Below are 27,460 nucleotides of genomic sequence, written 5' to 3'. Positions count from 1 at the left end.
TTTAACTTGCCTAAAAACTAATGTGCAAAAGTAAACTACTGTCTGCCTAATTAACCTAATGGCCATGAATGAAACATTCAAGTTTCCAGGATGTCTGGCTTGTTCCATTTTTTGTTTGTTTCCTGGAGAGATGAAGAAGAAAAAAGCCATTGACAGTGCTGAAAATAAAGCAAAATTAAGTTTGGTCTAAGGTTAGATGCAAGCTGCACATCTTACGCTGGTTTGTTTTTTAACTGCATATTGTACCTGAGTCCCAGGGCTCCCTGTTGCAGGGTTAATCACACTTAAATCAGTGCCACACTTGTTTTGATCTTGCTTTGGATTTGTAGTTACATGAAGCATTCTTTTAATTGGTTTAAAACATCTTGTTAATTCTGCATATTTGTTTGTTCAGATAGTATCTCAGATTTCCTGCTTGGGAAGCTAGTAAGCTTTTGATGATAATGAGGTAAATTTGCCATTGCAAAATACGAAGCTCAGAACTTTGAGGTTCTGCCAAGTATTGTGCTCTGTTAATTATTTTTTGCAATGTTGTTTTTAGGTGGCTCAAATGAAGAGCAAAGACAACAGAATTAAGCTGATGAACGAAATTCTCAATGGGATTAAAGTTCTGAAACTTTATGCTTGGGAATTAGCCTTTAGAGAGAAGGTATTAGAGATCAGACAGAAAGAACTCAAAGTCCTAAAAAAATCTGCTTACCTTGCTGCAATGGCAACCTTCACTTGGGTTTGTGCTCCCTTTTTGGTAAGTGAAACAAATCTGGAAGTCTTGTCTCCTTTTTGGGATTGTGCTTTCCAAGGCAGCACTTGAGGACTCCTTTTGGTTTTGTGTTTTCATGAGTTGAGCCAAAATGCCCTCCAGGATGGTGGGTCCTTGAGCACTTAGGGGTCCACTTCTCTGTGGAAAGGCACTGCTGTTTTCTTTGAAACTCAGTAACATCCAGATTGGATGTGTTCTAGAAGTTAATGTCCAAGTACTGGAAAATAAAAGCCTCCTCTGCATCCCCTCCTATTTTTAGTAGAGTACTTGAGGAATCTAAGATGAAATATATGGTCAGATTTAGGAGAATTAAAAAATCCCTTATTTCAATGAGTTTCTGAGCAGCAGCAGCAGGTCCTTCCATAAGAGTTCCTGGCTGAATGGGATGTTGGGCTCCAGGAGTGCCTTGGCTGGGATTCTCCCAGCATCTGTGTAAGAACCATGTGCAAAAGGAAAACCATTGTGTGGCCTGAGATGGCTTCAAATTCTTACTTAAAAAAAAAAAAAATCCATGATATGCCAAACATCCCTCCTGTGTTTAGGGTTAGCTTACATTTCAACTAATACAAGGGAGAGAAGAGTGAGATCACATCAAAATTGCTTCAGACCCTATTAGAGCGAGGGGCCTTTGCTCTTGTCTGCAGAAACAATTAAAAGCCATGACTACATTAGGATAAAATATGTGCTGTTCCAGTTGAAGGTGTTTAAGTGTACTTTCCAGTCTCAGATTCCTTCCCTGCAAACATTTTTAGTGTTTACATTATGCTCGGGGCGTGATGAAAGGCAGAGAAGCATCAGCTGCATTCTTAAGTGAATGCTTTTCTAAAAGAAGTCTGGGATAATCTTAATATAAATACATTATTAAATGAAATTTCTAAATAAAACCCTGCAGGTGGACTCCCCAGTGCTGTGGTGTGCAGTGGTGTGATGTGCAGCACACACGGGGGGCACGACCCGGAGGGCAAGGCTGCTCTTCAGCATCTTGTTCCTTGGATTTTTGGGGGTTTTTTGTACATTTTGATAAAAAAATATTGCCTATTTGGAAGCACTTTTGACCTTGAAAACTTTTATTTCCTCTACTCCTTCAGGTTTCCAAGGCCAGGGTTTTAGAGCCATTGTTGAGTAGCAGTGTCAGGACAGGCTCTGCCCTGTGTGCTGCTGAGGGTGTGTTCCAGACTAACACAAGAGTGCAAACATGCTGCTTCTGAGGTTATTCTTTGGACCCTGTCTTGTTTTTGATCTCCATGGGAGGGTTTTCTCTCTGGGACAGGGTTGTCCAAACTGAGGGCTGTACAAACAAGCTACTGTGCAAGGCACAGCTGAGTCAGCTGCTGCACCCAGAGCAATTCATGTCTTCACAGCAGTCAGATTTGTTAACAGAGACACTGATGTCTTCAGTGGATGCTGTGCTCAGTGAGACTCAGATGGGGAGCTCATTATTTCAAGTCTTTTAGGAGGGAGGATGCCAGAAGTTTATCTGCCTTGATTTCTTGTTTTAATTGGCAGTCTATGGGAAAAAAAGCACTGGATCTTGTGAGATACTGAGGTGTGAGGGTATTACCATGGAAAATAACACTATGAAGGGAATAGTTGTGAAAGCAAACATCTGGTTTTACTTAGTTTGCTTTATGTTACTGTAAGAGATTCAATACATACATTTTAAAAAATGAGTGTATGGATTTTTGGAGTTATTTTTATAGCTTATGATTCCTGATAACAATGGTTCAGTGTAATTTTCTTGTTCAGTGTGAAACTGAAACGGTTCACAACAGAAAAGGCTTCGTCTTTGTAATGCATTAACATTTCAAGTTTCTTGTCCATGATAAAGAGGGCTGTATTTGGAAATCTAGGGTTGTAGTAGTCTCTACAAACTATAAAACAGGTTAGTATTGGGGTGCTTCTAACTTTTCTGTCAATATATGTTACTGATCCAATATCTGATACTTTGGGGAGTGTCTTAAAACTGAAAGAGATCAGGAAAAAACACCAGTGATCATTTATCTACTTCCTTTCTGCTGCTGTGTGACCTCAAATAGCCTGGGATGTTTGTGGTTTCACTTCTGCTATGTGAGGAGAGTGAACACTTGGCTCTTTTTAAAGAGGAGCCATCAGCTTCTTTCTACAGCAGCAGATTTTAATCACGTGTTTGTTTTGCAAGAAGTGTTGTCAGGAACAAAAAGTTATCAGAACATTGCCCTTTCTTTGATTTATAGTCTGATTCCAGCTGTCACACTGTGCTCCTGACCTGGTGGCTTTAAGACATGACCCTCACTGCAGCCTTTGCCCTTGGTTTCAGGTTGCCCTGTCCACGTTTGCTGTGTATGTCACCGTAGGCAAGAACAACGTCCTGGATGCTCAGAAGGCCTTTGTTTCTCTGGCATTATTCAACATCCTCAGGTTCCCACTGAACATGCTCCCTATGGTCATCAGCAACATAGTGGAGGTAAGATTTCAGTCATTAGCAGGGGCTTTGTGTGCAGGAGGAGGCTCTGGGTGGAAAGGTGACATCCCCCTGCTTAGAGAGTGACCCCAGGGGAAATGTGGCCACTCTGGAAGGGACCTTGCAGTTCCTGTGTGTGAAGTGCTGTGCTGGTGAAATAACCCCAGTGATGGTGGATGGGTATACATCACATCAATCATCACATCACATCACATCAATCATCACATCACATCACATCAATCATCACATCACATCACATTTCTTGTGGGTTGGGGAGTGAAAGTTTGGCTATCCAAGCAATTATGCAGTGGATTTAAGGAGGGATTGGGAATGCCTAATAATGGTATAATGTGTATGTGGCACAAACCAGTGAGCACTTGGATGTAAAGAGCAGAGCATGAAGAGTTTGCGTCCTTTTTTCACACAGGCCAGCGTGTCCTTGAAGCGCCTCAGGGTGTTCCTGTCCCATGAGGAGTTAGATCCAGACAGCATAGTCAGGGGTCCCATCAAAGAGGGTGAGTTTCTGTGCCTCTTGCAAATCAGTGTGTGCAGGTTTTGGGTGCTTTCTTTTGCTTTCTAAAATAAATTGACTGGATTTTTGGTGGGTTTTGCTGATAAATTTGAGACAGAAACGGGGAAGAGAGTTTGTAAAATGGAAATTATGTACAGGTTCTTCTTCCTTCTCAGATAGTTTCTTTCTTCTCCACAACTGATTTGGCAGTGCTGGAGTTGCAGCTGAATTAGTTGGTATCTCTGTGTAGCTGATGTTCATGTACCTCCTGGTTCCTGAGTGAGGGCAACCTTGGCACCTCTGCTGTCTTGCTAAATTCAGTGAAAGCAGAACAGACATTTTTGGCAAGCAGTGGGCTGTTGTTCTTCTGCAAAAGTAACTTTATACCTCTGCCCATGTGTGTTTGGATTGACTTTGGATTGTGTGAGCACACAGTTTAGCTGCTTGCATTGGTACTTTTATAAATATGAGTTTTCCCTTTGCAGCTGAAGGATGCATTGTTGTGAAGAATGCAACGTTTAGCTGGGCCAAAACTGATCCTCCTTTGCTGAACAGGTAAAGATTGGTGCTCTTTTTTCCATTCCATAATCTTGCTGCACCATGAATGATCTATATTTGAATTATAAAGTACATATGGAGAAGAATCTGTTGCCATAAAGAGAGAACAGATAACATCAGTTCTATATATTTTTTTTTAAATTGGGGCTTTAGGAACTGGAGGGATCTATAGTTTATTGCATTTATGGGATGCATGAAGGGAGGTAGCAGGAGAAGCAGGGATCAGGGAAGGGAGCTGCAGGGCATTTCAGCTCAGGCTGTGTGCTGCAGAGGGGCTGAGCTCCATCTAGAGGGTGCAGCCAGCTCAGCCCCTCTCAGCTCTGCTCCCTCCCTCCTGTGTCCTCAGGCTCCATTTCACAGCTGATTCTGCACTCGGCTGTCCCTGATCCCGGGCTGCAGACAGCGATGCAGCACAGCCTGTGTCTGCCCTGTGCCCTGCTCCCTTCCTTAACTTGGCTGCTTTTACTTGGGCCTTAAATGGCAAATTCTGTGGGACAAGGATTTGCTCTATTTGCATTTGTGTTCGTAGGACACAGAGAGAAACCTTGGCAAGATTGGGTCACGGTGCTTTTTTTTCTTTCTATTTTCTTCCCTTTTCACTAATTACATGTTATGTTCTGTGTTCTACATATGAGGAGAGCTGGGTGCTTTCTGAGTGAGAGGTTTGGGTTTTCAGGCAGTTACAGTTTAAGTGCTGAGTCAGTGTTTGCAGAGGGTGTTCACAAAGCACCTGATGGTTTGTGTTTTAGATGGGCAGTTCAACTGTTTAACTGCTGGGGTGTGCCAGCAAGCAAGGCTGAATTGTGTGCACTTTATTTCAGCATTAATTTCACTGTTCCTGAAGGCTCCTTGGTGGCTGTTGTTGGTCAAGTTGGCTGTGGAAAGTCCTCACTGCTGTCTGCGTTGCTGGGGGAGATGGACAAACAGGAAGGCTACGTGGTTGTCAAGGTGTGACATGTCTGCAGAGCTGTTCAGCTGTTTGTGGGTATTGCCAGAGGGATTCTAGATTTCCAAGGGGTGTGAAGAGGGAAGAGGCAGCCTTTCAAATGAATGCACTTTTTAGCCTGCTTTCCTGGCAAACCATGTATGTGCCTTAGCCTGTACTCTGTGTCATTGCCTTGACCCAACAGCATCCCAGTCTGGTGTCAGATTTAGCCAAATAAAACACTGGAGCACTCCAAGATGAGTGTTCTGGTGAGTCTGGGTATGAGATGGGGAGACCCTGTTACATATTCTCTGGGGAAGAGCAGTGTTGGGTTCTGCCTTCTCAGACATCAGAGAATTACAAGGAGAGGGGGCACCCAGACACCTGAATGTGGGAGAGGCTGTGTTGCAGTTTGTTCTTTTTTAGACATCAGAGCTGCACACAGCTAACAGAGAAAAAAATTACCTGGAAATAAAATTACTTTAAGAGCAAAACAAATCTGTTGCATTTAAAAGTCTGTAGGTTTGGCCACCTTCAGAATTGTTGTGGAAAAATAAACTAGTTGAGATCTAAGTCACTAATTATTAGTGCAGAAAGAGAAGACAGAGCTGATACTCAAAGCAAAATACTCTGCATTATCTCAGTCTCCTCCTTTGAAGTGACTTTTATATGAAAACCACTTCCTCTGCTCTCTGCAGAAATCTCTTGGCAGGGGTGCATTTGTTAAACACTTGCATTCCAGATTAAACTCTTTTGTGCAGAACACAATTTATAATTATATGAAAGAAGTAATGACTTTTGACATGCAGTAATTGTGCAAACGTCCTCTAAACAAATGTTTTCTCCAGGTTTATGTTAATCGTATTTTGTTTGAAGCCCTTTATTTCCCACCAGCGCACTTTGTTACTTTCACTTGTAGAGAGGATTATAAAAATAACATTTTGGAGGAGGTGGGAGCCCAGGAAGGGCTTTGTTTGGGAATGACCGTAGGTAATTTGTGAGGTGATTAGCACTGCCTGCCTCACAAAGCCCTGCTGTGCCTTGACTCCCTGTGCAGACTCTTAGTCTAAAGTACTGAACTTTATTTTTCTTGCAGGGCTCTGTAGCCTACGTTCCTCAGCAAGCCTGGGTCCAAAATGCAACTCTGGAAGATAACATTATCTTTGGGAGGGAGCGGAGTGGGAGCCGGTACAAACGTGTGATTGAGGCTTGTGCCCTGCTGCCTGACATAGAGATTCTGCCTTCAGGAGACAAAACAGAAATTGGAGAAAAGGTATTTCAGTGCCCACTCCACCATAACAGTGCTATTGCTTGTAGTTAAGGCTATGTGACTCTTATTTTACTTGATCTCAAAGTTGTATTGAATTTTAAAACTTTCGGAGCAGGAATCCTCTAGAATGCGAGGCAGATTTGAACAGTGTGTTTTCCTTCTCTTTAAGCCTCAAAGAGGAGGAAACCTATGCTCAGGTAGAAATATAAAACCATCTTATAGTGACAGTTTTTAATTGTTTGTAAGTTGCCATGGTTATAGAGCAGAAAAATATACAGAAACAAGAAGAGAAAAATCTTCTGAACACTTCAGTTTTGTTCAAGACAAGCAAACGGGTGTCCAAGCCCAAAAAATCTGAATCCCAATCCCCAGAAACAGCCATCAGCCCAGGTCTGGCCCTTGGTTACCAAGGCAGGGCAGCGTGCATGGATGGTGCAGGGCTGTGCAGGAGCCTCTGTCCCTGTGCCAGGGGCTGCCAGGGCTGTGCCTGCTGGGGCTCCCTGAGCTGCCTCTGTCCTGCTCTTGCTCTGCTGGGTGCAGGGGCTGTCCTGCCAGCTGGGCACTGAGCTGACAGCCCCATGTGCAGCAAAGGTGCAGCTGCATCTCGTTGGTCAGCAGGCCAGTCCCAGTGTGCAGTGGGAGCAGGGTTTGCTCCTTAAATCAGAGGCAGCACTGCAGAAATACAGCTGAGAAGAAAAGCAGCTCTGAATGTACAGAGTTAGGTAAGTCAGTCAGGGTTAATTGCTTTTCAGGACTAGCAAACATTATTTTTGGTTTGGCTAGCCCTTCACTGCCAGTGAGATCAGAAGAGATGTGTTTCTCTGCAAGAGGATTGTCACTGATTGCTTATGCTGTTGTGGTAGTGAAATTATTGTGGAGATCTGTTTCATGCAATGTTGAATTTCCTCTGATTTAAATAAACCACCTGTGACTTGTGTCTTTCATAAACTGTAGCAAGACATCTTCTTTCAGCTGTAAATAAAGGCTCCTGTTTTCTTGTTTCCTCAGGGGGTGAATTTGTCTGGAGGACAGAAGCAGCGAGTCAGTCTTGCTCGGGCAGTTTACTGCAATGCAGATGTCTATTTACTTGATGATCCTTTATCAGCTGTTGATGCTCATGTTGGGAAACATATTTTTGAAAAAGTTATTGGACCAAAAGGAATCCTGAAAAATAAAGTATGTTATAATGTCTCTGGAGAATGCTTTTTCTTGGCTGAGTTCAAATGATTCCAAGTTTGTCAAGTTGCATATTTAGACTTCTGTTTCTAAATGCTGAAAAATGAAAGGATCCTTCTGCAATTTTTAGAGGGCTTTTATAAAGCACTGACATTTTTTTACTGAAAGGTACTTTGGTTTCTGTAATTCAAAAACATTTGATGGAAAAATCAAGACCATGCTCTCTCAAAATTCTGCATGCCTGTCCCTCGTTACTGTTCCATTATACACAGAACTCAAGCAGTAAAGAGCAGTAGTCCAACCATGGTGTTCACTAATTTGAGATTACAGAAGCTCTTTATTTTTTTTTTGCCTTTTAGACTCGGGTCTTGGTGACCCATGCAATCAACTATCTGCCTCAGATGGATACAATTCTGGTGATGACTGATGGGGAAATCTCTGAGATGGGCTCTTACCAGGAGCTGCTGGAGCAAGATGGGGCTTTTGCTGAGTTCCTTCGTACATATGCTAATGCTGAGCAAAGCATGGAGAACAGTGGTAAGCTCACTAATAAACTGTCTTGCTGTCTGTTGTGTTAATAAGGGAGCCCTGTTACAGGAAAAACAGCAGTACTGATAGGAAAATTAAATTACTGTTTCTTGTGATTGCCTGTATAGGTAGAGGTGCTTATTTCTTGAGGGTGTTGAAGGTTGTGAGGTTAAACACACATTCTTTCTTAAAATCAGGAAAATGTGTAACAGATCTGTGGTAAAATTTCCTCTCAGTACAAAATTCAGATGGTAGTGAAACTACAGAAGGCCAGCTGGGGTTTTTACACCCTTCCTGTCTCTGATAACATGTGTCTTCTTTATGCAACTCATTCCCTTGGGCATGGGGAGGAGGAGGAAGCAGCTCGGTGTTCTAGCTGCTGTCCTTGACTCCTGAGTCTGCTTTGCAGAACAGCTGTAGAGCTGCACTGGTACAGGAATACACTGCAGGTTTATTTTTCTTTTATCTACAGACAGTTACAGTATTGGATTTTAATAGGGGCACTTAGTCTTTGCCTCCAGCCTGTTCCTTCATGGCCTGCCTGTGGTGATTTCCTGACACCCCTGCTGAGCAGTGCCAGGGGTGCCTGCACTCTGCTGGCTGGGGTGAAGTTGTGACACGAGTTTGGGAGCAGGTTTAACTTCTGGGTATTTTCTGTAGGTGCTTCTGTAGCTACTTGGGGCACAGTCAGACTTGTTGCATGTGAAATTCATAGGCAAATTAACTTTCTCTAGGCTTCCCTAGGCAGTTAACTTGTTAACTTTAATGTGAAGATTTGCCTCATTTAATAGCCCTGTTCTCTTAGTCTTTGCCTTCCATTTTCAAATGTGGAAAAGTAGGTTTTGAAATCCTTTTCATTAAACTAAATTACTTTATTTTTCCATTTAATTACCGAACCTTCTTTTGGAAAGTGAGCCAGTGCTTTAACTTTTGCCATGGTTCTCTGCACCTCTAAGAGGCACTTCTAACTTCAGTGCCACCCTGGTGATCTGGAGGGGATTATCACAGGGTTGGCCTCTTGGCAGTGAATTTGTTCATCAGTTCTAGTCAAGTGATCTTCGGCCAGTGGTGAAAAGTGAAAAGCAGAGGCATTGTTTGTGTGATTCATGGGGATAGCATTCATGCTTACTGAATGTGTAAAAGGTCACTGCTGCTGGGAGTCACAGCCCTTGGAGGAGCACAGCCCTGTGAGATGAGCCAGGCTGAGCTGGCTGCAGGGTGTCTGCACTCCCACTCTCCAGGGGAGGCTCCCTTGTGTCTGGAGCTCCGTGAGAGCACAGAGGGCTGCTGCTTTCTGCCTGGAATCCATCTGCTGCTCCAAGGGTGGGAGAGCCTCTCCTCCCAGCCAGCCCCTGCGTTTGGCTGCAGCTCTGCTCCCTCCCAGCCTCCCTCTCCCTTTGGGCTTCCCCCTGCTGCCTTGCCATCCTTGGGGCTTCTTCTCTGTGTGGGAAAGCTGTGCTTGTGGCTTGGGATTAAAAATAGGTCCATTTCAGCAAATTCGATTCTGCCTTGGGTTTTGTGGTTTAGGTTATTCTGCTTGGATGTGAGGTTGTAAAGATTGAAAATGGTAGAGTGTGTTCTGGAAAAAAGTTAATTATGTATGCTTTTAGAGTCAGATCCTTCATTAGAAGGAGCGATTCAACCTCTGGAAACAGGTAACTGTTTGCCATGTGGGCTTTGTGTTAGTGCTTGCCTTGGAGTAACATGAGTAGCTGCAGTTTATTTACAAAAGACTGAGTCATTTTTAGAAGAATTTTATCTGTGCATAGGAGGTATCTGCATGGTTTGCCTGTCCCTGGTTGTGTGAGCTGCAGCAGTTGCTGTGTGGCAGCTTGTAGGTAACTCAGCAGCAGCAATTCTGTGTCTCAGAGCTTCCATGAGGAAACTTTAAATCAGTTTTATAGGTACACCCTGGGCCTGGAAATGTTGTGAGTGTACCAAGAGAAGAATCATTCAGGATTGAGCCCTGAGGGTCCCTTTTGTTCTCAAATCTGTATTCACTGCTCACTGCTGCTCCCTTTTATCACTTGCCTCATGTGCTGCATCTTGGTACAAGCAGGATGTTGTGGGATAACAGCTCATGGAAAGATTTCTTGCTCAAAGTCATCTGATTCCTGCAGATGCCTAAAACACCAGGATTTTGCACATTTCTTATTGCTCAACTCTGCAAGAAAACTCAAAGTTACTAGCACATGGCTGCTGTTCTTACAGCTTCACTCCATCATTTATAGAATGTCTTCTCACTGCATTTAAAAACAAAAGTAATTTATAACTAACTATGTAGAAGCTATGGTTTGAAAAGGAGTGGCTGGAGTGCTGGGTTTGTTTCCATGGAGCGGGTCACATGTGACTTGGTACTGCATGTTTGAACATAAAACATGTCCTCATAATTATGTTACATTATTACTGACCTACATTTGCTAGAAAAATAAATGTTCCCTGTCTTGGCAATTAACCCTGTTGGGAGTTGAACTAAACTGATTTGTTCACCTGGTCAATTTTCTGTTATTATCTGTAAATACTTGTGCTCCCTGCTTTGTTTGCAGGATTAGACTGCAACTGGCAGTTAGGATTGAAACGAAATGTTTGTGTCTCTTTGCCTAACCATTTTCATGTTTACTTTTTCACCCTCCCAGATACAAACAGTCCATCTGCAAAGGAAGGCAAGCCTATAGAAAATGGAGGCCTTGTGAATGAAGCCCCTGGAAAGCTGATGCATAGGTGTGTGGTTTTATTTTCTTTTTCCTCTTGCCCCCCATCCATTCAATCCAGTCATTCAGAGGTGGATAAACAGTAATTTGATGGTGATGGCATTTGCTAGAAGAAATGTATATCCTGCTGGATCCAGCAGCTTGAGAAAGGCAAAGCTGTGCTGCTCTGTGGCTCCAGGTCCAGCAGTGGGAAGTGCTCCAGCAGGCACCTGACACCCCACAAACCCAGCAGCACCTCCTCAGCCCCTCTCTGCTCTGGGCTCCATTCTGTGTGTCCATGCAAGGTGCAGCTCTGCAGGGGCTGGGCCCAGTCCCTGCTGTGCCTGGGACTGTCCCTGGCTCCTGTGGCCTCTGAGCCCCTGGGGCTGATGCGCATTCCTGGCTGCACACACACACAGACCCTGGGGCTGATGCACATCCATGGCTGCACACACACACACACCCTGGGGCTGATGCACATCCATGGCTGCACACACACACACACCCTGGGGCTGATGCACATCCATGGCTGCACACACACACACACCCTGGGGCTGATGCACATTCCTGGCTGCACACACACCCTGGGGCTGCACACACTGATGCAAATCCATGGCTGCACACACACACACACCCTGGGGCTGATGCACATCCATGGCTGCACACACACAGCTCTCGTGATGTTCTTTCCATGTGAAAACCCTCCTGTATTGTAGCAAGATATTCTGTGCTTGGCTTGCATAAAGGGGAGGGTGTTTTATTGACTAGTGCAGTTTTTGTGTGTGTTCCTAGGGCTTCTGCATTTTCCTGCTGTCAGATGGGATGAAGTGCCTAGGGGAGCTGTAGTCTGACCTAATGCAGCTGCTATTCTCTTGCAATCACTGTGATTACACCTTTCCAAAACCATCTCCTGGTCCATGCCTCACTCTTACTGTGCTCTAATGGTGCCTCTGTTCTTATGGTGCCCTGGGAACACTATTTCTGGAAGCTGATGAGTGCCTGGGAGTTAAAGGGCCTGTTTTGAGGGGAGGGCAGGTACCCATTTCACACTCCAGCAGCTGCTGTGCTGGTGATGGGCTTGGAAAGGCTGATCTTGATGGTCACAAATCATTTTTCTGTCTGGAGTGATTGTATGACCAAGACTTGTTTATCTGGTGACTGTTACTTGCACCTGGACATCGGTACTTGGGGAGTGAGTGCTGCCAGGGAGGGGTGGCAGAGTGCCCTGAGGGGACAAGGGGGGCTCAAGGAACCTCTGGCGCCATGGTGGGGTTAGGACATCTCCATAGGAGTGCAAACCACTGGCTTGGAGCTGTGGAATGTCACAGCCTAAATGTGAGGTAACACCTGTCCTGTGTCAAGCTAAGATTAAAAATGAAATGTTTTCAAACAGGCAGCTCAGTAACTCTTCAACATACAGCAGAGACACTGGGAAGCCACAGCAGCAGAGCAGCACAGCAGAGCTGCAGAAGCCACTTGCTGAGAAGAATTCCTGGAAACTGACAGAGGCTGACACAGCAAAGACTGGGAGGGTAAGGCTCCAGTTCCCACTTCCTGTGCCCTTCTTCAATTTTGGAAAAATCTACTTCAGAAGTAAATAACTTCTGAAGACCACATAACTGTTGTGAGAACGGGCTGAGTGAGTTCTTGAGCTTGCTGCTTGTTGTGTAACACTTGATGTAGGTGTTGCTGTGCCCTCTGCTCCCAGACCTGAGCCCCATGTTTGCCTGCAGGAAGAATGCCAACACAAAACTTGTGTGAGATGATGGCCCTGACCACATCAAAGTGTAGGAGGAGGAATGAAAACCTTGCAGTGATTTCTTGGAGAGAGGTTGTGACAAATTAGGTGACCTAATGAAAACTGCCCTTCAGTAAGGAGCTGCAGTTAACTCAGATGAATTTGAGCCAAGTTTCCACTGTAGGCAGAAGTGTCTAATCCCAGGATACCCAGGGCTTTTTGAGAAACCTGAGACTGAGGTTCCTGGGAAAGTGGCAGTTACAGCTCCTAGCAATGTTGCTTGCATCCAAGCTTGGACTGCTTGCTGTTGGTTAAAGATAGATCCCAGGATACAAGCCATGTAGAGCAAGGGTTGGTTTAAAGGCTTTGTAATCTTGTGGTACAGAGAGCCAGAAACTGGAACTGCTCAGTGGAGTTTTTGGCTTTGCTACTGATGCTCTGTGGTACTTCAGGCGGGTCCCTCCCTACTCCTCCCTTCCCCTGGGTGACAGGGCAGGGATGATGTGTGCCTGCCCTGGGGCAGTGTTGGGTTTGGCATGTCTCCACAGAATGCTTTGCAGCCCGTGTTCCCAGGCAGTGGCTCTCTGGAGTGCAGCTGCTGTGTTTTCATGGCCTCATGGAGGGATACTCACTTTAAATAGGTGTTGGACAAGGGGGAGTTGCTGGTTTTGAAACCTAGCTGCAAAATGGGTTATTTCTTTTTGTTTTCTTTCTTCAGGTAAAGGCATCAGTGTACTGGGACTACATGAAAGCAATTGGACTCTGTATGTCTTTCTTGGCCATTTTCCTCTTTATGTGTAATCATATAGCCTCCTTGTCTTCCAACTACTGGCTGAGTTTATGGACAGATGATCCTGTTATCAATGGGACACAGCAGAACACAACTCTCAGACTGGGAGTGTATGGAGCACTGGGAATTTCTCAAGGTTTGCTTGATTTTGTGTATTTTAAGATTTGCTGGTTCAGTGTTTCTAATGCTCTTAGTCTCTGCAGCAGCATTTTGCTAAGGATTTGAGTGTGTGTTTTCACAGAAAAATGAAAAACTTGAATTAAAAAAAAGGGAAGCAAACCAACCTATACAATTTTTCAGTTACAAAATGTGCTTTCCCTTTCATTTGTAAATGAAATTTCTCAAAGTGTTTTGCTGGTTGATGAGTCAGAACTGTTGACAGAATGTCTGATCTGAGAAGAGTCTCCTTGTCCTGTCAGCAGACTGTGCTGGCCTGGTCTGCAGGGCAGTTTGTCACAGGAGGCTGTGGCTGTGCTGCCTCCCCGCAGCCCCAGCCTGGCTCAGCTGCCCCGGGGCTCCACCCAGGGCACTGTGGGGAGGCTGCTTCAGTGATGTTTTGTTTTGAGTCCTCTTTGTGGTTTAGAGTTTGTTTGCCATGAAACCAAGCACCCCAAGTACCCCACTTCAGAAGTGCCATGAAAATCCCACAATAAAAAACAAACGCCAAGAGCAAATTCAGTGATTTTTGCTCAGGGAAAGTGTTCAGATATTACACAAATTTTTGTAATGGAGAAGCAATGAAAGAAATTTGATGTTTTCACTGGTTCTATTTTTTTGAACTACTTGACATATTTGCTGAGTCTCCCTGAAGTGTGACCAAGTTTCTCAGGATTATTGCACTAGAGGCATACTGTCACCCTGATTTTTTAAGTTTTTCTAAGCCTTTTGATGTTTACATTCTTGTAACAAACGTCCTCACGCACTTTCTGTAAATAACTTATTGCTTTGCATTCTTTCATGGAAGAAAAATTTGATGGACTGTTGGTTTGTCCAGCGTCACTGGAGAGGTGCCACTGTCACCCTCCAGTCCATTGTCACTTTTAGAACTCTATAAATGTTAGAGTCAGAAAAGAAGCTTCCCTCTTTCCACCTTGAGAGCAGCGCTGTGTGTTGTTTGGTGTGCTGTAGTGACCACGTGCTAACGCTGAACGATGGCAGGATGAGGAAAAGGTTTGGTGTGAGAGGTGGCAGCAGTTAATAATGAATCTCCTTCTGTAGGTATTGCTGTGTTTGGCTACTCGATGGTCGTGTCAATAGGAGGAATCTTTGCGTCACGACACCTGCACCTCAACCTGCTGCACAACGTGCTCAGGTCCCCCATGAGCTTCTTTGAGCGCACGCCCAGCGGGAACCTGGTGAACCGCTTCTCCAAGGAGATCGACACCATCGACTCCACCATTCCTCCCATCATCAAGATGTTCATGGGCTCCACGTTTAATGTCATTGGGGCTTGCATCATCATCCTGCTGGCCACGCCTATAGCTGCTGTCATCATTCCCCCCCTGGGACTTGTCTACTTGTTCGTGCAGGTAAAGGGTGTTACCTGGGGGAGCCAGGAGCAGCAGGCACATCCTCTGTTATTTGAGGCTGTTCCTACCCTGCACGAGGAAGGATTTTAACGTGCTGGGTTTGAGTCATGCTTGACTAACTGTGCTTTGCATGGTTTACTGATAATCTGATGTTAGCACAGCATTTCCTTCCTTTGTCCAGTGTAAAATGACTTCTGTGCAGAGGGTAATCCTTTAATACCTACTTGATAAAAATGTCATTAGATTTTGTGGCAAATTTGGCAGAGCTTGTTGCTCAGAGCCCAAATATGGAAAACATGGGCTTTTCCAAGGCTGCTTTCCAAACATGAGAGTAGCCTTTATAGGGGTGTGTGTGTGTGTTGCTCATGTGCCTGTTTCATCAGAATATTGTCCACAGAGCAATAGAGTGGGTGGCAGCCTTTCATTCACTCTTGTCCTGTGTGGGCAGGGTGTGCTTGCTTCACTCTGCCTTCACTCCTAGAAACTGAAAGAGCCAGCACAGATGGAAGAGAAGCAGCTGGGGTTTGACTTTGGCTCTTGAATTTGTAAATCCTTTTGGCTCCATCAGTAAACCTTAAAGTGGTGATATGTGTATATAAATATTGTTCAACTAAAATTCCTCATAAAAAAAAGAGGACAAAATGGCTCTGGCATGAGATGGGTTGATTTGTGGTTGTTTAAAGGCAGCAGACTGTATGTCATGGTCCTTCAGGCCTGAAAGTGTTGAGAAGGTGTGTATTCCCACGTGTAAGTTGAATCTCTGTCAAACTAACAGCCCAGATGGCAGGAAACTGTTTATGATTCCCCTTGTCTTTCCAGACACAATCTGGATGTCACCTGAAATAGGAGTCTCCTTGAGGCAGGCCTCATAAGCTCTTGGAGACCTATTTCACACCCAAGATAGCTCAGCTACCTTAGAAGGCATAAAATCAGCAGGATGGCTTCTGTGGCAGTATTGGAAACAAAAACGTTTAATAAAAGGCAAAATAACAAACTCTTTACAGAGAGAAACCGATCCAGGTGCAAGAGGCTCTCCTGCCCCTGGTAAAACCCCTCACAAAAGCCATCAGTTTCTTTGTTCTCTTCTTTTTCCAGTAAATTGCCCAGGCAGGACTTTTTGGCTCCTGTCCAATTAGCTATCCTTAAATTTGAGGTGAAGCCCCCCAGGTCTTATGAGATGCCTTTTTCACCTAATCCAGGAGAGAAACTTCTGGGCTCTCATTTCCTTTTTAAGGGCACAAAGGATAGTCTTGTCACATTCCTGCAGTGCCCACACCTGTCTGCTCTGCTTGGCAGAGGTTCTACGTGGCCACGTCGCGGCAGCTGAAGCGCCTGGAGTCGGTGAGCCGCTCGCCCGTGTACTCGCACTTCAACGAGACCCTGCTGGGCGTCAGCGTCATCCGCGCCTTCCAGGAGCAGGGGCGCTTCATCCGCCAGAACGACATGAAGGTGGACGAGAACCAGAAGGCCTATTACCCCAGCATTGTGGCCAACAGGTACCACTGGGCTGCAGAGGGAGCAGCATCTGCTGGTGTCGGAATTCAGGACGTCCCTCTGGCTGTCCTGGGTTGCCAAGACCCCTGCAGGGGGCTCAGAGACGCTGGCACAGAGCCCGAGGTGCCTGTGGGTTTGATTGTGACCCATGGAGCATGTTACCAGCCTTGGGTGAAGACCTGCAAGACATGACAGTTTAAGTAGAATGATAGTGAATTTATCACAGGGTGAAAAATAGATTTTTGGGGTTTTTAGAATGGGGGTTTACGGGGCAAGATGGAGGGATCTGGGCGTGTCCAGCCTTTCTCCTTCTTCTTGGCCTCCATCTTCTGCTGTGATGTTGGCACTTTCAGAGTGGTTTAGAGTAGAAGCTCACTGTCTGACATAGGTGATGGTATTGGGAAGTTAGTGTAAATAATGTACATGTGGTTTTTAGTATAAAAAGATAACACCACCCCGGGGGCAGGCAGAGTGCCTCTGACTGTCCTACTGAGTGGACCTTGGCAGGTCAGGAGAAAGCATTTTATAGATAAGAAACAATAAACAACCTTGAGACCGAGAACTGAAGAGCTCTGACTCCTTCTTCCACTGCCGAGCTGGGAAAGGAGACTTAGTAACCCATCTCGGGGTCACTCTGAGCAGCTGGAGTCCCAAGGTGCTGGCTGTGCTCCTTACCTGTCACAGCTCTGGGCATGCTTGTCTCTGTGGATTAATCCATTTCAGAGATGTTTTGTTCAAACTTCTGTGATGAAATTAAAACTAGTTCTGAATCTCTCACCTTTCCGAGAATTCCTGCCTTGCTTCTGGGTTATATTATTTCAAAAGTTTTGTTTTTTTTGATCCCTATGTTCAGAAAGTAGTTGTAGTTAAGACAGGAATTTATGTACCTGAAAGACTCATTGATTTTGGATGGCTCTAGATTCACACATTGCTGAAGCAGAATCTCAAACATCTTGCAGTGCTTGTGTCACTAGCAGGACACACATGCCATATTATTAATTTTACAAAAAAAAGATGTGTAACAGACCATTTGTTGTCCATATCTCTGATCTCAGTGGGTGAAGTACTGGAAGGATGTGTCTGTGCCTTGCAGGTGGCTGGCAGTCCGTCTGGAGTACGTGGGGAACTGCATTGTCCTGTTTGCAGCCCTGTTTGCAGTGATGGCACGCAACAAACTCAGTGCAGGCCTGGTTGGCCTCTCAGTGTCCTACTCACTGCAGGTAAGTTTGCCTTTTCTAAAAGCAGCAAAACCTCTGAATCATTAGACTGCTTCAGAAAGTCAGAGCCTTGATATGGCTTTGGATGGAAAGCTATTATAAAGAACATAGGAAATAATAATTACAAGTAGTATCTGAGAAGATGCTGGGAAGTTTCTTCTTTGCTTTCCCTGTGTGAGGGGATGTGGCTGGGTGTCTCATCCTGTGCATCTTGAAGGCATTTGGGCTTTCCTCCTGTCCAGCACTGATTAGCCAAGATCTTGTCTGAAATTGCAGTGTTTTGGTTGTTCCACATTTTTCATTTATTGCAGGTAACCTGTTCAGTGTAAGCTGCTCTCTGACTGCTTTCCCCCTTGCAGATCACAGCGTACCTGAACTGGCTGGTTCGCATGTCATCCGAGCTGGAAACCAACATTGTTGCTGTTGAAAGAGTCAAAGAATATGCTGAAATGGAGAAGGAGGTACAGACAGCTGTCCACCACACTTGTGGCAGCCAGTGCCCTGCCCTGAGGTCTCAGCTGCCCCCTGAGAGGTTGGAGGGTGGGCTGTGCTCTGAGCTGAGGGGTGGGACAGAGCTCAGGGCTGTCAGTGCTGCCAGGGCCAGGCTGGGCCTCAGTGGGAAGTTCCTGTTGGTGCTTTTGTGGTGTTCCACTGGTATTTACACAGTGCTATTTAGCAAATGTGCTCTTATGTTCAAGGCTAAGCAGTAGGGTAGCACAAATGTTTTGGTTTCCTAAAACTTCAAACACCATGTTTTTATGTGTTTCTCTTTTTGCACTCAGTAGGGGGAATAAAAAGGTTTTACTTTTATGTTTGTTTTGATTCAAATCACATTATTCATTTAATGTGTAGTTGTTCCCTTTATGGTTACAGAGTTCCCTGGGTCTTCTCTTTGCCTTGCCTGCACTTGAACCTGACCTGGGTCACTATTTTTGCAACCAAACATAATGAAGACCCTTCCTAGATTTTTTTTCCCTTAGGTTCTGTAGCAGACCAGTGTTTATACATGCAAAAGCCTTTTTATTTGGCAGTGGCAGTGAAGTGTGTTCTTTCCTTTCTCCCCTCTGTGGGAGGCTGAGGCAGCAGCTTTTTACCAGCTTATGGATGTTTTAGTGCACAGTCTCAGCCTAACTGCTTCTGGTTGCACGTGTGGCTGCCCCAGAGGTTTCCTCTGGTGGGGTGTACAGACAGGCTGTCTGAATGTGTGCTGCCTGCATGATTCAGCCATTGCCAAGGGGGAAGTTTATCCAGCAAGTGGGACTTGAGATAGCCAAGCCCTTGGCTACTCACACCATTCCATCTGTCTTGAGGCTCCTCTCCTCTCCTCGTCACAGTTCCTTCTGCAAATTATCCCCTAAGAAGGATTTTTCTTAAATGCAGTCTGAGTCCTCTGGGCCTGTGTTGGTGGAGGCAGCTGATCAGAGGTGTCTGTGTGGCTCTTGCAGGCTGAGTGGAGCATTGAGCAAACAGCCCCAGCCAGCAGCTGGCCCCAGGAGGGGAAGGTGGAGTTCCGGGGCTACGGACTGCGCTACCGCGAGGACTTGGACCTGGTCCTGAAAAACATCAATGTTACCATCAATGGGGGGGAAAAGGTAACCCTGAATCCATGGCAGGGGGCTGAGTTCACAGGTCTGCATGCATAAGCAGAGGAGAGGTTTGACCCTGTTGTGTTCTGTTTCTGAGGCTCTTAAGAACTAGAAAAGCTTCTGTGGAATCAGCCCTGTTGTAAGTGCAGATGTTGTGGGCTCTCAGCCTTTGCAAGGTGTGCTCTGCATCAGGGATAAGGAGTCACTGTTATGTGGGGCTGCCAAGTATCATTTGGCCTGGTTTCATTGGGAGGTGAGGTTTATCCTGTCCTGTCCCTTCCCAGGGAATGTTGCTAATTTGTTTGCCATAAGCAAAGAGGAGTAGGCTGCAGAGAGATCAAGTTGATTATAATCTCAGGATAATAGCCTACAGTCAAGGGGGGATGCCTGATCTAGTGAGGCAGAAGCTGCAAGGTGAGACTGCAGGAAAAAATGGGACTTCAGAGCAGATTCTCTGGATCTGGCCAAGCTGATCTGTGTGTTTCTCCTCCTGCTTCCTTGCCCAGTCCTGTGTGGATTCTCTGTCTATTAATAGTGTGGTCTTGCACAGCAGCATAAAAGGTAGCTATGAGAGATCTACTACCCAGCTTCCTTATTTGTGGTAGCCAACTGGGCACTTGTTTTCTCCTGAGTGCACACTTTCTACCTACAAATATGGGCAGAATGCTACCTCAAGTGGTTAGAATGGACAGATGGTAAGAGGTGTATCAGCCAACCAAAGTACCAGTCTTTTATATCTGAAAAGAATTGATCAAGACTTCAATGTAACTGGGAAGTAAAACTTACACTGTGAATCTGGATGCCTTTGGTGTGTGGATAACCCCAAAAGTATGACAATGTGTTGGTTTCAGGTGGAAATGCTTGGATATGCTTTAGCTCTTTCCCAGAGTTAGTTGTTCTTGTATTTCTTCCCAACAGATTGGAATAGTTGGAAGAACAGGAGCTGGGAAATCCTCGCTTACTTTGGGTTTGTTTCGGATTAATGAAGCAGCTGAAGGTGAAATTATTATTGATGGGATTAACATTGCCAAGATAGGGCTCCATGACTTGAGGTTTAAGATCACCATCATCCCTCAGGTAGGTGCAAAATCCTGCCACTAGCTAAACTTCTTCACTCTTTGCAGTGCTCCTTCCATGAAGTACTGAGGAGAAAATTGTTATTCCTCATCTGATCTGTGCTATGAAATTCAGTCACTTCAGCTTGCCCTTTCATGGACTTGAAACCAAGCTTTTTTTCCCTAGGCTGGTTTCAATTTGCCTGTGCCAGGTAACAAGTAGGAACTTGGCTGAGCCATGTTGTGGAAGCAAAACCCTGGCCTGTGTATTCAGGAGCTGATCACTCACAGTGGGAAGGGCTGATCCCAGCTGAGCACCTGCTTGGGATCCCTTGGGAACTGGGCAGAGTGTCTGCCATCAGTGCTGTTCTTGCACAGAAACCATCCCAGTCTAGCCCAGCCAGCTGTGGGGTTGATAGTCCCAAACATTTGGAAATACAGCTTTATGAGCATTGGATTTAGTCTCAAGTGTTTTTGTTCTTACTGTGTAGCCTTTATTGCCTGTTCTGATTCAAAGTCAGACCATAAAATGTGATGTTTTCAATTACCATTGCAGCACACTGGCAAAAACAAGTGAGCTCACTGTAAAAGGTTTTCTGTACCACCTCTTTTGGAAATCTGGGGTGGGGACTATGCTTTCTTCTTTTGATTGTTTTGCATCAATATTTCCAAAGTACTATTCTTTCCTGTCTGATGAAAAAAAAAAGGAGTAATTTCATTCATACTGCAGCTGAAGAGTTTAGAAATAGGTTAATTCCCTAAGAAGTGAAAAGTTGACTTGGTAGTCCCTGCTGACAGCAGGTTTAGCAGGGAGGGACTCTATTCTAGCCTAGAGGTCCAGTAAAAAGAAAGTTGGCTGGGGTTTGGGTGTTTTGGTTTGTTTGTTTTGTTGGGTTTTTGTTCTGAATTCATGAGATACTGACTAATGGAAAGGTCTGGACTGCAAGAATCTGCAAAGGGAAGAGGTCAGGCCCCCAAGAATAAGGAATAACAGTGAGGGAGAATAACTTTTTATTGGAAAAAAATGAGCCCTCACTCCTAAATTCAGTATATTAGCTTGCTTGCTACTGCATCTGTGCATGTTGTTTCCTTTTGTTATCTAAGAAGTATTTGTGGAGCCCTGGCCATGTTCTGTGTCCATTGTCAGTTTCCTCTCTCCATGAGCAGGATCCAATATTGTTTTCTGGCTCTCTGCGTATGAATCTCGATCCTTTTGACCAACACTCTGATGAAGACATTTGGAGGTCTTTGGAATTGGCTCACCTGAAGAACTTTGTATCATCCCTTCCTGATAAACTGAATCATGAGTGTGCTGAGGGTGGTGAGAACCTCAGGTAGGTCAAAGGAAGTGTGTGCTGAACTGAATCATGGGTGTGCTTGGGCAAGTTGTGATGCCCCAGCCCTGTGTGAGAATCTGGGGAGGCAGCTGGAGAATTCTTAATGTGTGACCAGCCAATCAACCAACTAGGTTTTATTCAACATGTTTTCAGCTCTTGAGTTGGGAATTTCAAATAATTTTAAGAAATACTTGGAGTGCAAGGCAGCTTGGGCAGCCTTGGGAAGCGTTTAAGCAGCAGCATTATTCTAAGGAAGCTGTTCACTTGCTATTTGCACCTTATCAGGGTTTTATAGCTGAGTTTGTATTTACCATTTAACATATAGTTGAGTTTGTATTTACCATTTACCATATGGACCATTTACAGTCCAGTCCTCAACACTGCCCTGATGCAGTGAACCAGCCTGATGCAGTTATGCTGAAACCACTTGTGTGCTCCTACTGCATTGCCAGGACCTCATTTGAGAGGGATGTAGTTTCAGATGCTGTTAGATATTCTGCAGGGAAATAGTAAGGGTCAACTCATCTTTAGAACAAGGAATTGCCAGGTTTCAAAATGAGTACCAATGAATGCTCTGAACCTGTTCTGACTTTTCTCCCCGTGCTCCATCCCCCTGTGCAGTGTGGGGCAGCGCCAGCTGGTGTGCCTGGCACGAGCTCTGCTCAGGAAGTCCAAGATCCTGGTTCTGGATGAAGCCACAGCTGCTGTTGATCTTGAGACAGATAAGCTCATACAGTCAACTATAAAGTCTCAGTTTGAAGAATGTACTGTGTTAACTATAGCACATCGCCTGAACACGATCATGGACTACACCAGGTGAGGTGCTGCTGCTCGTACCTTGCAGACTGTGTCACCTGCACTGTGCTCCACTTAAATGGCAATCTTTGTGTTAATTGGGTGTTTGCTGGTTCCTTTTTAGCTGCTTCTGCACAGAGCTGCTGGAATCCCTGTTTTCAGGGCTGGGGTGTGTTCTGGCTCCTGGTGGCTGTCTTTGCCCTGGGGAGCTCCTCTGGTCCCTCTGTCACACTGCTGTTGTGCTGTTCCTGCTTGGGCAAACTGGGAAGGGGAGAGAGGCAAGGACAGGAGTCTGTTCCTGGGTCTTTCTTGCCCTAATTAGGCACAGACAGCATAGGGAGTCCTAAGGGGCAGGTTCTGCCCTCTGAAGTTCATTTGGTGTTCCACTTTCCATCACTTCTGGTTATAGTTCATAAAGTTCCCTTGTGCTGGCTGCCTTGCTGAGGTGTGCCTGAAGGCCAAGTTGTCTCATATTTCAGTTTTAGGCTCTTGTCCCTTTTATCACAGAATGGCAAAGTGACCACTGCTAGCATTTCAGAGTACTTGTGTAGCCCTCTGTGCTGTCAGTAGTGACAGATCAGAGGGAGGAGCTCTGCCAGCAGGGAGCATCCAGCTCAGCAGTGGCAGTGGTGACACCAGGCTGCAGCCCCTGCCAGGGGCTTGGTCACCTCCTCTGCAGGAGATGGGTGACCATGTGCTGTGTCTGCAGATGGCTGGGTGGCCACGTGCTGGATAAACAGGGCACCACACAGACCATCTGCAGAGAGCTGGGAGGGACAGCGAGCACCTCAGCCTCTTCACACTTGCAAATAATGGCTATGCTGCAGTCTCTGTCTCGTATATCCATGTTCACTGGCTTTCTGGATCTTCTTGTGACTATTTTTCCTTTTTTCTTTTCCTCTCCTTGTTTTACAGAGTTTTAGTCCTGGAGAGAGGAGAAGTGGTGGAGTGTGGTACCCCAGACCAGCTGCTTCAGGAAAAAGGCATTTTCTATAGCATGGCCAAAGATTCAGGCTTGGTGTAGCACTTGAACTTGGCTATTTACTGTGGGGAAGAGGGAGGTGATACATTTGGAGAACTGTAACTTCCCCTGAGCTGGACTGAACCACACAGCTGAGTTTCAGACACAGTGAAGTTAGCCAGAGCATGGCAGTGGAAGCAACATAAAGATGCAATTTTTTTATTTTTTATTTCTCCTTAGTGTTGATTTTAGCCACCTTTAGGAGAAGTTCATACACTGTGGAAGACACTTCAGAGACTCCTATTTTTTGCCTGAAATCTGTCATTATACACTCAAATGTACGGCCGAGTGATTCACCAGAGAAATTCAGAAAAGTTTTTTCTTCTCATCTCTTATGTTCTGAAGTTCCCTCTTTTTTTTTTTTAACATTTTTGCAAATGCTAGTTATTTGCTTGTTTGTGGATTCCTCATTTCATGAGCCATCTATTGTGGGATGCACTTGGAACATTTTGTGGCATAAAGTACTATAGTCCAAAGATTTTTCTTATTGTGAAATAAAATGCGTGCCAGGCTTTCTCCTTATGGCATTTACTGTACATGGTTAATGCTTTATGCATTGTCCTAAAGGTTTCATGTGTTTACAGCATAGAGCAGCAAGTTCACTGTCATGTCAGTAGTGCTGATGTGAAAAAGCACAGTCAGCTTCAGAGCAGCGTTTGAGCATGTCTGGAATGACAATCACTCCAGAACCAAATTGTGCCGCAGTTGGTGTGTTGCTGTGTGCTGATGTTACCCCCAGCTCACTCAGGAATCCCCACTGGGGTGCCCAGTGCTGGTGACACTGTGGGGACAAGGCTGAGCAGGGAGGATTTGCCTGAGCAGAGGCTGCAGGCTCAGGGTGACCTTGATTGTAACACCCTTGGCTTTGGTAGTTCTGTGCTTTCATAGCAGCTCTGCCACATCAAGGACCATTAGCCTTATCTCAAAGAAACATGCCCTTCATGCTGCTGCTGTTGACTCTTAAATTTTTGTGGGAAAAATGTTCTGTTGCAGTTGTTTAAAAAAAAAAAAAGCGTTTTTAAAGTTTTGTGTCGGAAGGGTCTAACAATTAAAATGGCAACGGAGTCTGGTTTTCAAAATCTATGTTGAATTTTCAGCTTTTTGTGGTAAGAAAAAAGTTACTTTTCTAATGTTCTGATTAATCTTATTTTAAAGGAAAATGCTGGAAGAAAGCAAACTAAGTCAGATGGATCCAGATACTCAGCACTGAGAATGTGGACTTCTGTGATTGATATTGCTGACCTTAATACTAGACAATTGTTGTCCTTAGAGTAAAGCTATTTATTTTTTTGTAAATTATGACACTCTAAAATTGAATAGATTGAAAATTTCTTTGGTATTTTTTGTAATGACAATGCAAATATTTGCAAAGAACTTGCAGTAAAAAATTGTTTGAAAGAAAGCGTGTTATTTCTTGCCTTGTGTTTGACAAAGGGTTTGCTTTGTAAGTTCAGCTTTTGGCTTTGAAAGTGGAAATTATTGGTCCTGCTTAGACTGATCATTCTGCTTGGCCTGATGTCTGGGGGTGGGTGAGAAGCCATGAGTGTAGATAACTGTGCTGGGTTGATTTGGGGTTTGCTGAGCAGACCAGGTGATGGTGAAGGCTCAGCAGAGCAGGAGCCCCAGTGCTGTGGAGCTGTGTCACCCCAGTGGTGTCCATGGGCTGTGGCTGCCAGGGCTCCTGAGCTGGGTGTGGATTTTCTCTGTGGAAAGGGAAGGAGCAGGGGCTGACTGGGCAGTTTGGGGATGAGCTGTGAGTTGCAGTTTTTCAAATCCCCAAACACTGGTGCAGCACTGTGCTGGACAGAAGGGTGGGATGCTTGGAGCACAGGGCAGAGCAGGGGCTCTGTGCTGAGGGCTGGGGCTGGTGCTGTACATTCAGGTGGAGATGGAGCTCCCTGCAGAGACCCAGGGGAGGAACTGTCAATGCCACTGAGACACCTTCCCTGCTTGGGAACAGTCATCCTCCAGGAACACTTTGTGACCCTCCCCTTCCACCCCATTCCTGGCAAGGAAGAGGGAGAGGAGCTGCTCTACAGTTGCATTTACTGTATCTGATTTCAGTGCACATTGATGTATCTGGGCTGACATTATTTACTGCAACACAGAAGATTTCTCACATCTGGAAAAGCTGAGTCTGCCAAAAAAACCAGCTCAGAATTTTTAGAAGACCTGCAGAAACCACCCAAATTCATGTGTGTGAACAGAGCTACTTCTGTAAGTGTTCCCAGTCCTGACCCACACCAAGGTCCTTTTGCAGTGTGGCAGTGATGTGGCACAGCAACAACTGTGCTTTGGGTCACTGGCACCTTAAACATTTTGGCATTCCTGTGTGTCTTGTGACCATCTGGGGCACTGGGAATGTGACTTGCATAGTACATGTATGGCCTGAGCTCGGTGGAAATCAATGCATGACACCTTTGATTTATTTTCTGGCTTTAGCAGTTTCAGTGCTGCCTTAAACTTGGAATCATGGGGCAAGGATTTTCTAAGACAGCATTTCTCTCCTACATGGCGTCTCCAAGTGTTAATTCCTTTATATATTTTACTTTAACCACCTTCCAGGTAACTTCTGTGAGACTGGAGCTCCAGATTCATCACAGTACTTGGACATATCCCTGGGGACTCCAGCACATCTGAAACATGATGGATTTTTCATATGTAATTTGGGGAATTGCTTTTCTTTTGCCTTTGCAGCACAATTTGATGTGAAAGCTGATGATATTTTTGCTTGTTACTACTTTGGGTTACTGACAGCAAAACTGGGCCCTTTCAAAGGTTATCAGTGTTAAAGTATGTTTTGATTATTGTCTCCTGTTGCCTTCCCTCTGTACCTTAGGAACAGAAAATGAGCATTTAAAGATGTTTATATTGGAGATTATAGAATGTTAAAAGATGTGTTTCAGAATTACCCAGCAACATGGGCAATTCTGTTCCTTTTTGCCTTAGTTAAAAAGGAAAAATACCTAACTATTACCTCAGTATTTCTAAATGCTCCTGGTTTTGAGATCCATTGATATATCTTTGGAGTGCTCTTAACTTGTATCTGGGTTTGGAATTGTTTTGTCTGTGCCCTCAAGTATGAGAGCTGGAGAAAGTAGAGGGAAAATAATTCTCTCCTGGTACCTGAGCAGCAGCAGGCACTGGACCCCTCCATATCTTGGGCACTTGTCCAGCAGAAATTCTAAACTGTTCTTGACTTGGGTGCAGAAGCCACTGAGCAGCTGTTGGAGAAGGAGCTGCTGGGTTTTGCCAGTCTGGGTTGATTCTTGCAGCTGGAATTCTCCCATCCCATCCCATCCCATCCCATCCCATCCCATCCCATCCCATCCCATCCCATCCCATCCCATCCCATCCCTGCTGCCCCTTTCTGTGTTATATTTGCTCTAGTTTACTGAAGAGACCCATTTAAATACTTGATTCTATTTTTATTTCAGCTCTCTAGAAAATGGGTGCTTTAACAAAAGTCACAGTAAGGAGCAGTATCTCTGTGTGTGTTGGACTGTCACATTGTCATCCTGGGATTCCTGAGGAGAGACCTGGGGACAGCTCTGGCCACAGACACTGTGGGAAGCCCAGGAAGCTTTTGCTCCTGTTTTGGTTTGGCAAAGCAACACCTGACAGGTGACCATGGCAGAGGCTCTGCAGCACCAGGGTGGCACATGCAAGAGTCAACTTGCACTCAAGAGGAAAACCAGGAATGAACCATCGGATCAACAGGTGAGATCCTGCTGCTTTCCTCGTGTGCTGCAGGGATCAGAGACGAGGACACTTCCAACCATGCAAATTCCTCGTGGCCAAGTTCAGTTTGGAAGTGCTGGTGTCAATGTTTGGACATGCCCTGCTGTGAGCACTTGGCAGTGGGAATGCTCCAAGCCCTGGGCAGAAGGAAGCTCTGCTGCCACTCCCAGCCACGGTGCTGCCCTGCACTGCTGAGCCCTGCTGGAGCTGGCTCTGATCCCCAGTGTGACAGAGGCAGCCTGTGCCCTCCTGCCTCCTCTTCCCTCTGCCCCAGTGTTTGTGCACGTTGGATGATGAGC

General features: G+C 45.3%; 1 protein-coding gene across 3 annotated transcripts in view; it reads left to right on the top strand.

Moving 5' to 3' along the window:
• Nucleotides 1-24,801, top strand: part of LOC311160147 (multidrug resistance-associated protein 1) — a 47,030-nt gene extending 22,229 nt beyond the window's left edge. The window contains exons 12-32 of one of the 3 annotated variants that reach the window (XM_084216636.1): nucleotides 542-745; nucleotides 3,057-3,203; nucleotides 3,628-3,715; nucleotides 4,197-4,266; nucleotides 5,091-5,217; nucleotides 6,291-6,467; nucleotides 7,473-7,640; nucleotides 8,000-8,177; nucleotides 9,779-9,823; nucleotides 10,805-10,889; nucleotides 12,252-12,390; nucleotides 13,315-13,522; nucleotides 14,605-14,915; nucleotides 16,212-16,411; nucleotides 17,503-17,629; nucleotides 17,986-18,087; nucleotides 19,072-19,218; nucleotides 20,131-20,289; nucleotides 21,435-21,601; nucleotides 22,226-22,420; nucleotides 23,315-24,801. In XM_084216636.1, coding sequence (XP_084072762.1) covers nucleotides 542-745; nucleotides 3,057-3,203; nucleotides 3,628-3,715; nucleotides 4,197-4,266; nucleotides 5,091-5,217; nucleotides 6,291-6,467; nucleotides 7,473-7,640; nucleotides 8,000-8,177; nucleotides 9,779-9,823; nucleotides 10,805-10,889; nucleotides 12,252-12,390; nucleotides 13,315-13,522; nucleotides 14,605-14,915; nucleotides 16,212-16,411; nucleotides 17,503-17,629; nucleotides 17,986-18,087; nucleotides 19,072-19,218; nucleotides 20,131-20,289; nucleotides 21,435-21,601; nucleotides 22,226-22,420; nucleotides 23,315-23,423 — 3,153 coding nt within the window. In that variant the 3' untranslated portion in view covers nucleotides 23,424-24,801. The remainder of the gene's footprint in view (nucleotides 1-541; nucleotides 746-3,056; nucleotides 3,204-3,627; nucleotides 3,716-4,196; nucleotides 4,267-5,090; nucleotides 5,218-6,290; nucleotides 6,468-7,472; nucleotides 7,641-7,999; nucleotides 8,178-9,778; nucleotides 9,824-10,804; nucleotides 10,890-12,251; nucleotides 12,391-13,314; nucleotides 13,523-14,604; nucleotides 14,916-16,211; nucleotides 16,412-17,502; nucleotides 17,630-17,985; nucleotides 18,088-19,071; nucleotides 19,219-20,130; nucleotides 20,290-21,434; nucleotides 21,602-22,225; nucleotides 22,421-23,314) is intronic. The other 2 variants (XM_084216638.1, XM_084216637.1) reach the window with 2 other exon arrangements.
• Nucleotides 24,802-27,460: the final 2,659 nt, after the last annotated feature.

Source organism: Fringilla coelebs, assembly GCF_963513975.1.
Source record: "Fringilla coelebs genome assembly, chromosome: 16".
Lineage (NCBI taxonomy): Eukaryota > Metazoa > Chordata > Aves > Passeriformes > Fringillidae > Fringilla > Fringilla coelebs.
Note: the sequence above shows the minus strand (reverse complement) of the source record. Positions and strands in the feature narration are given on the sequence as shown.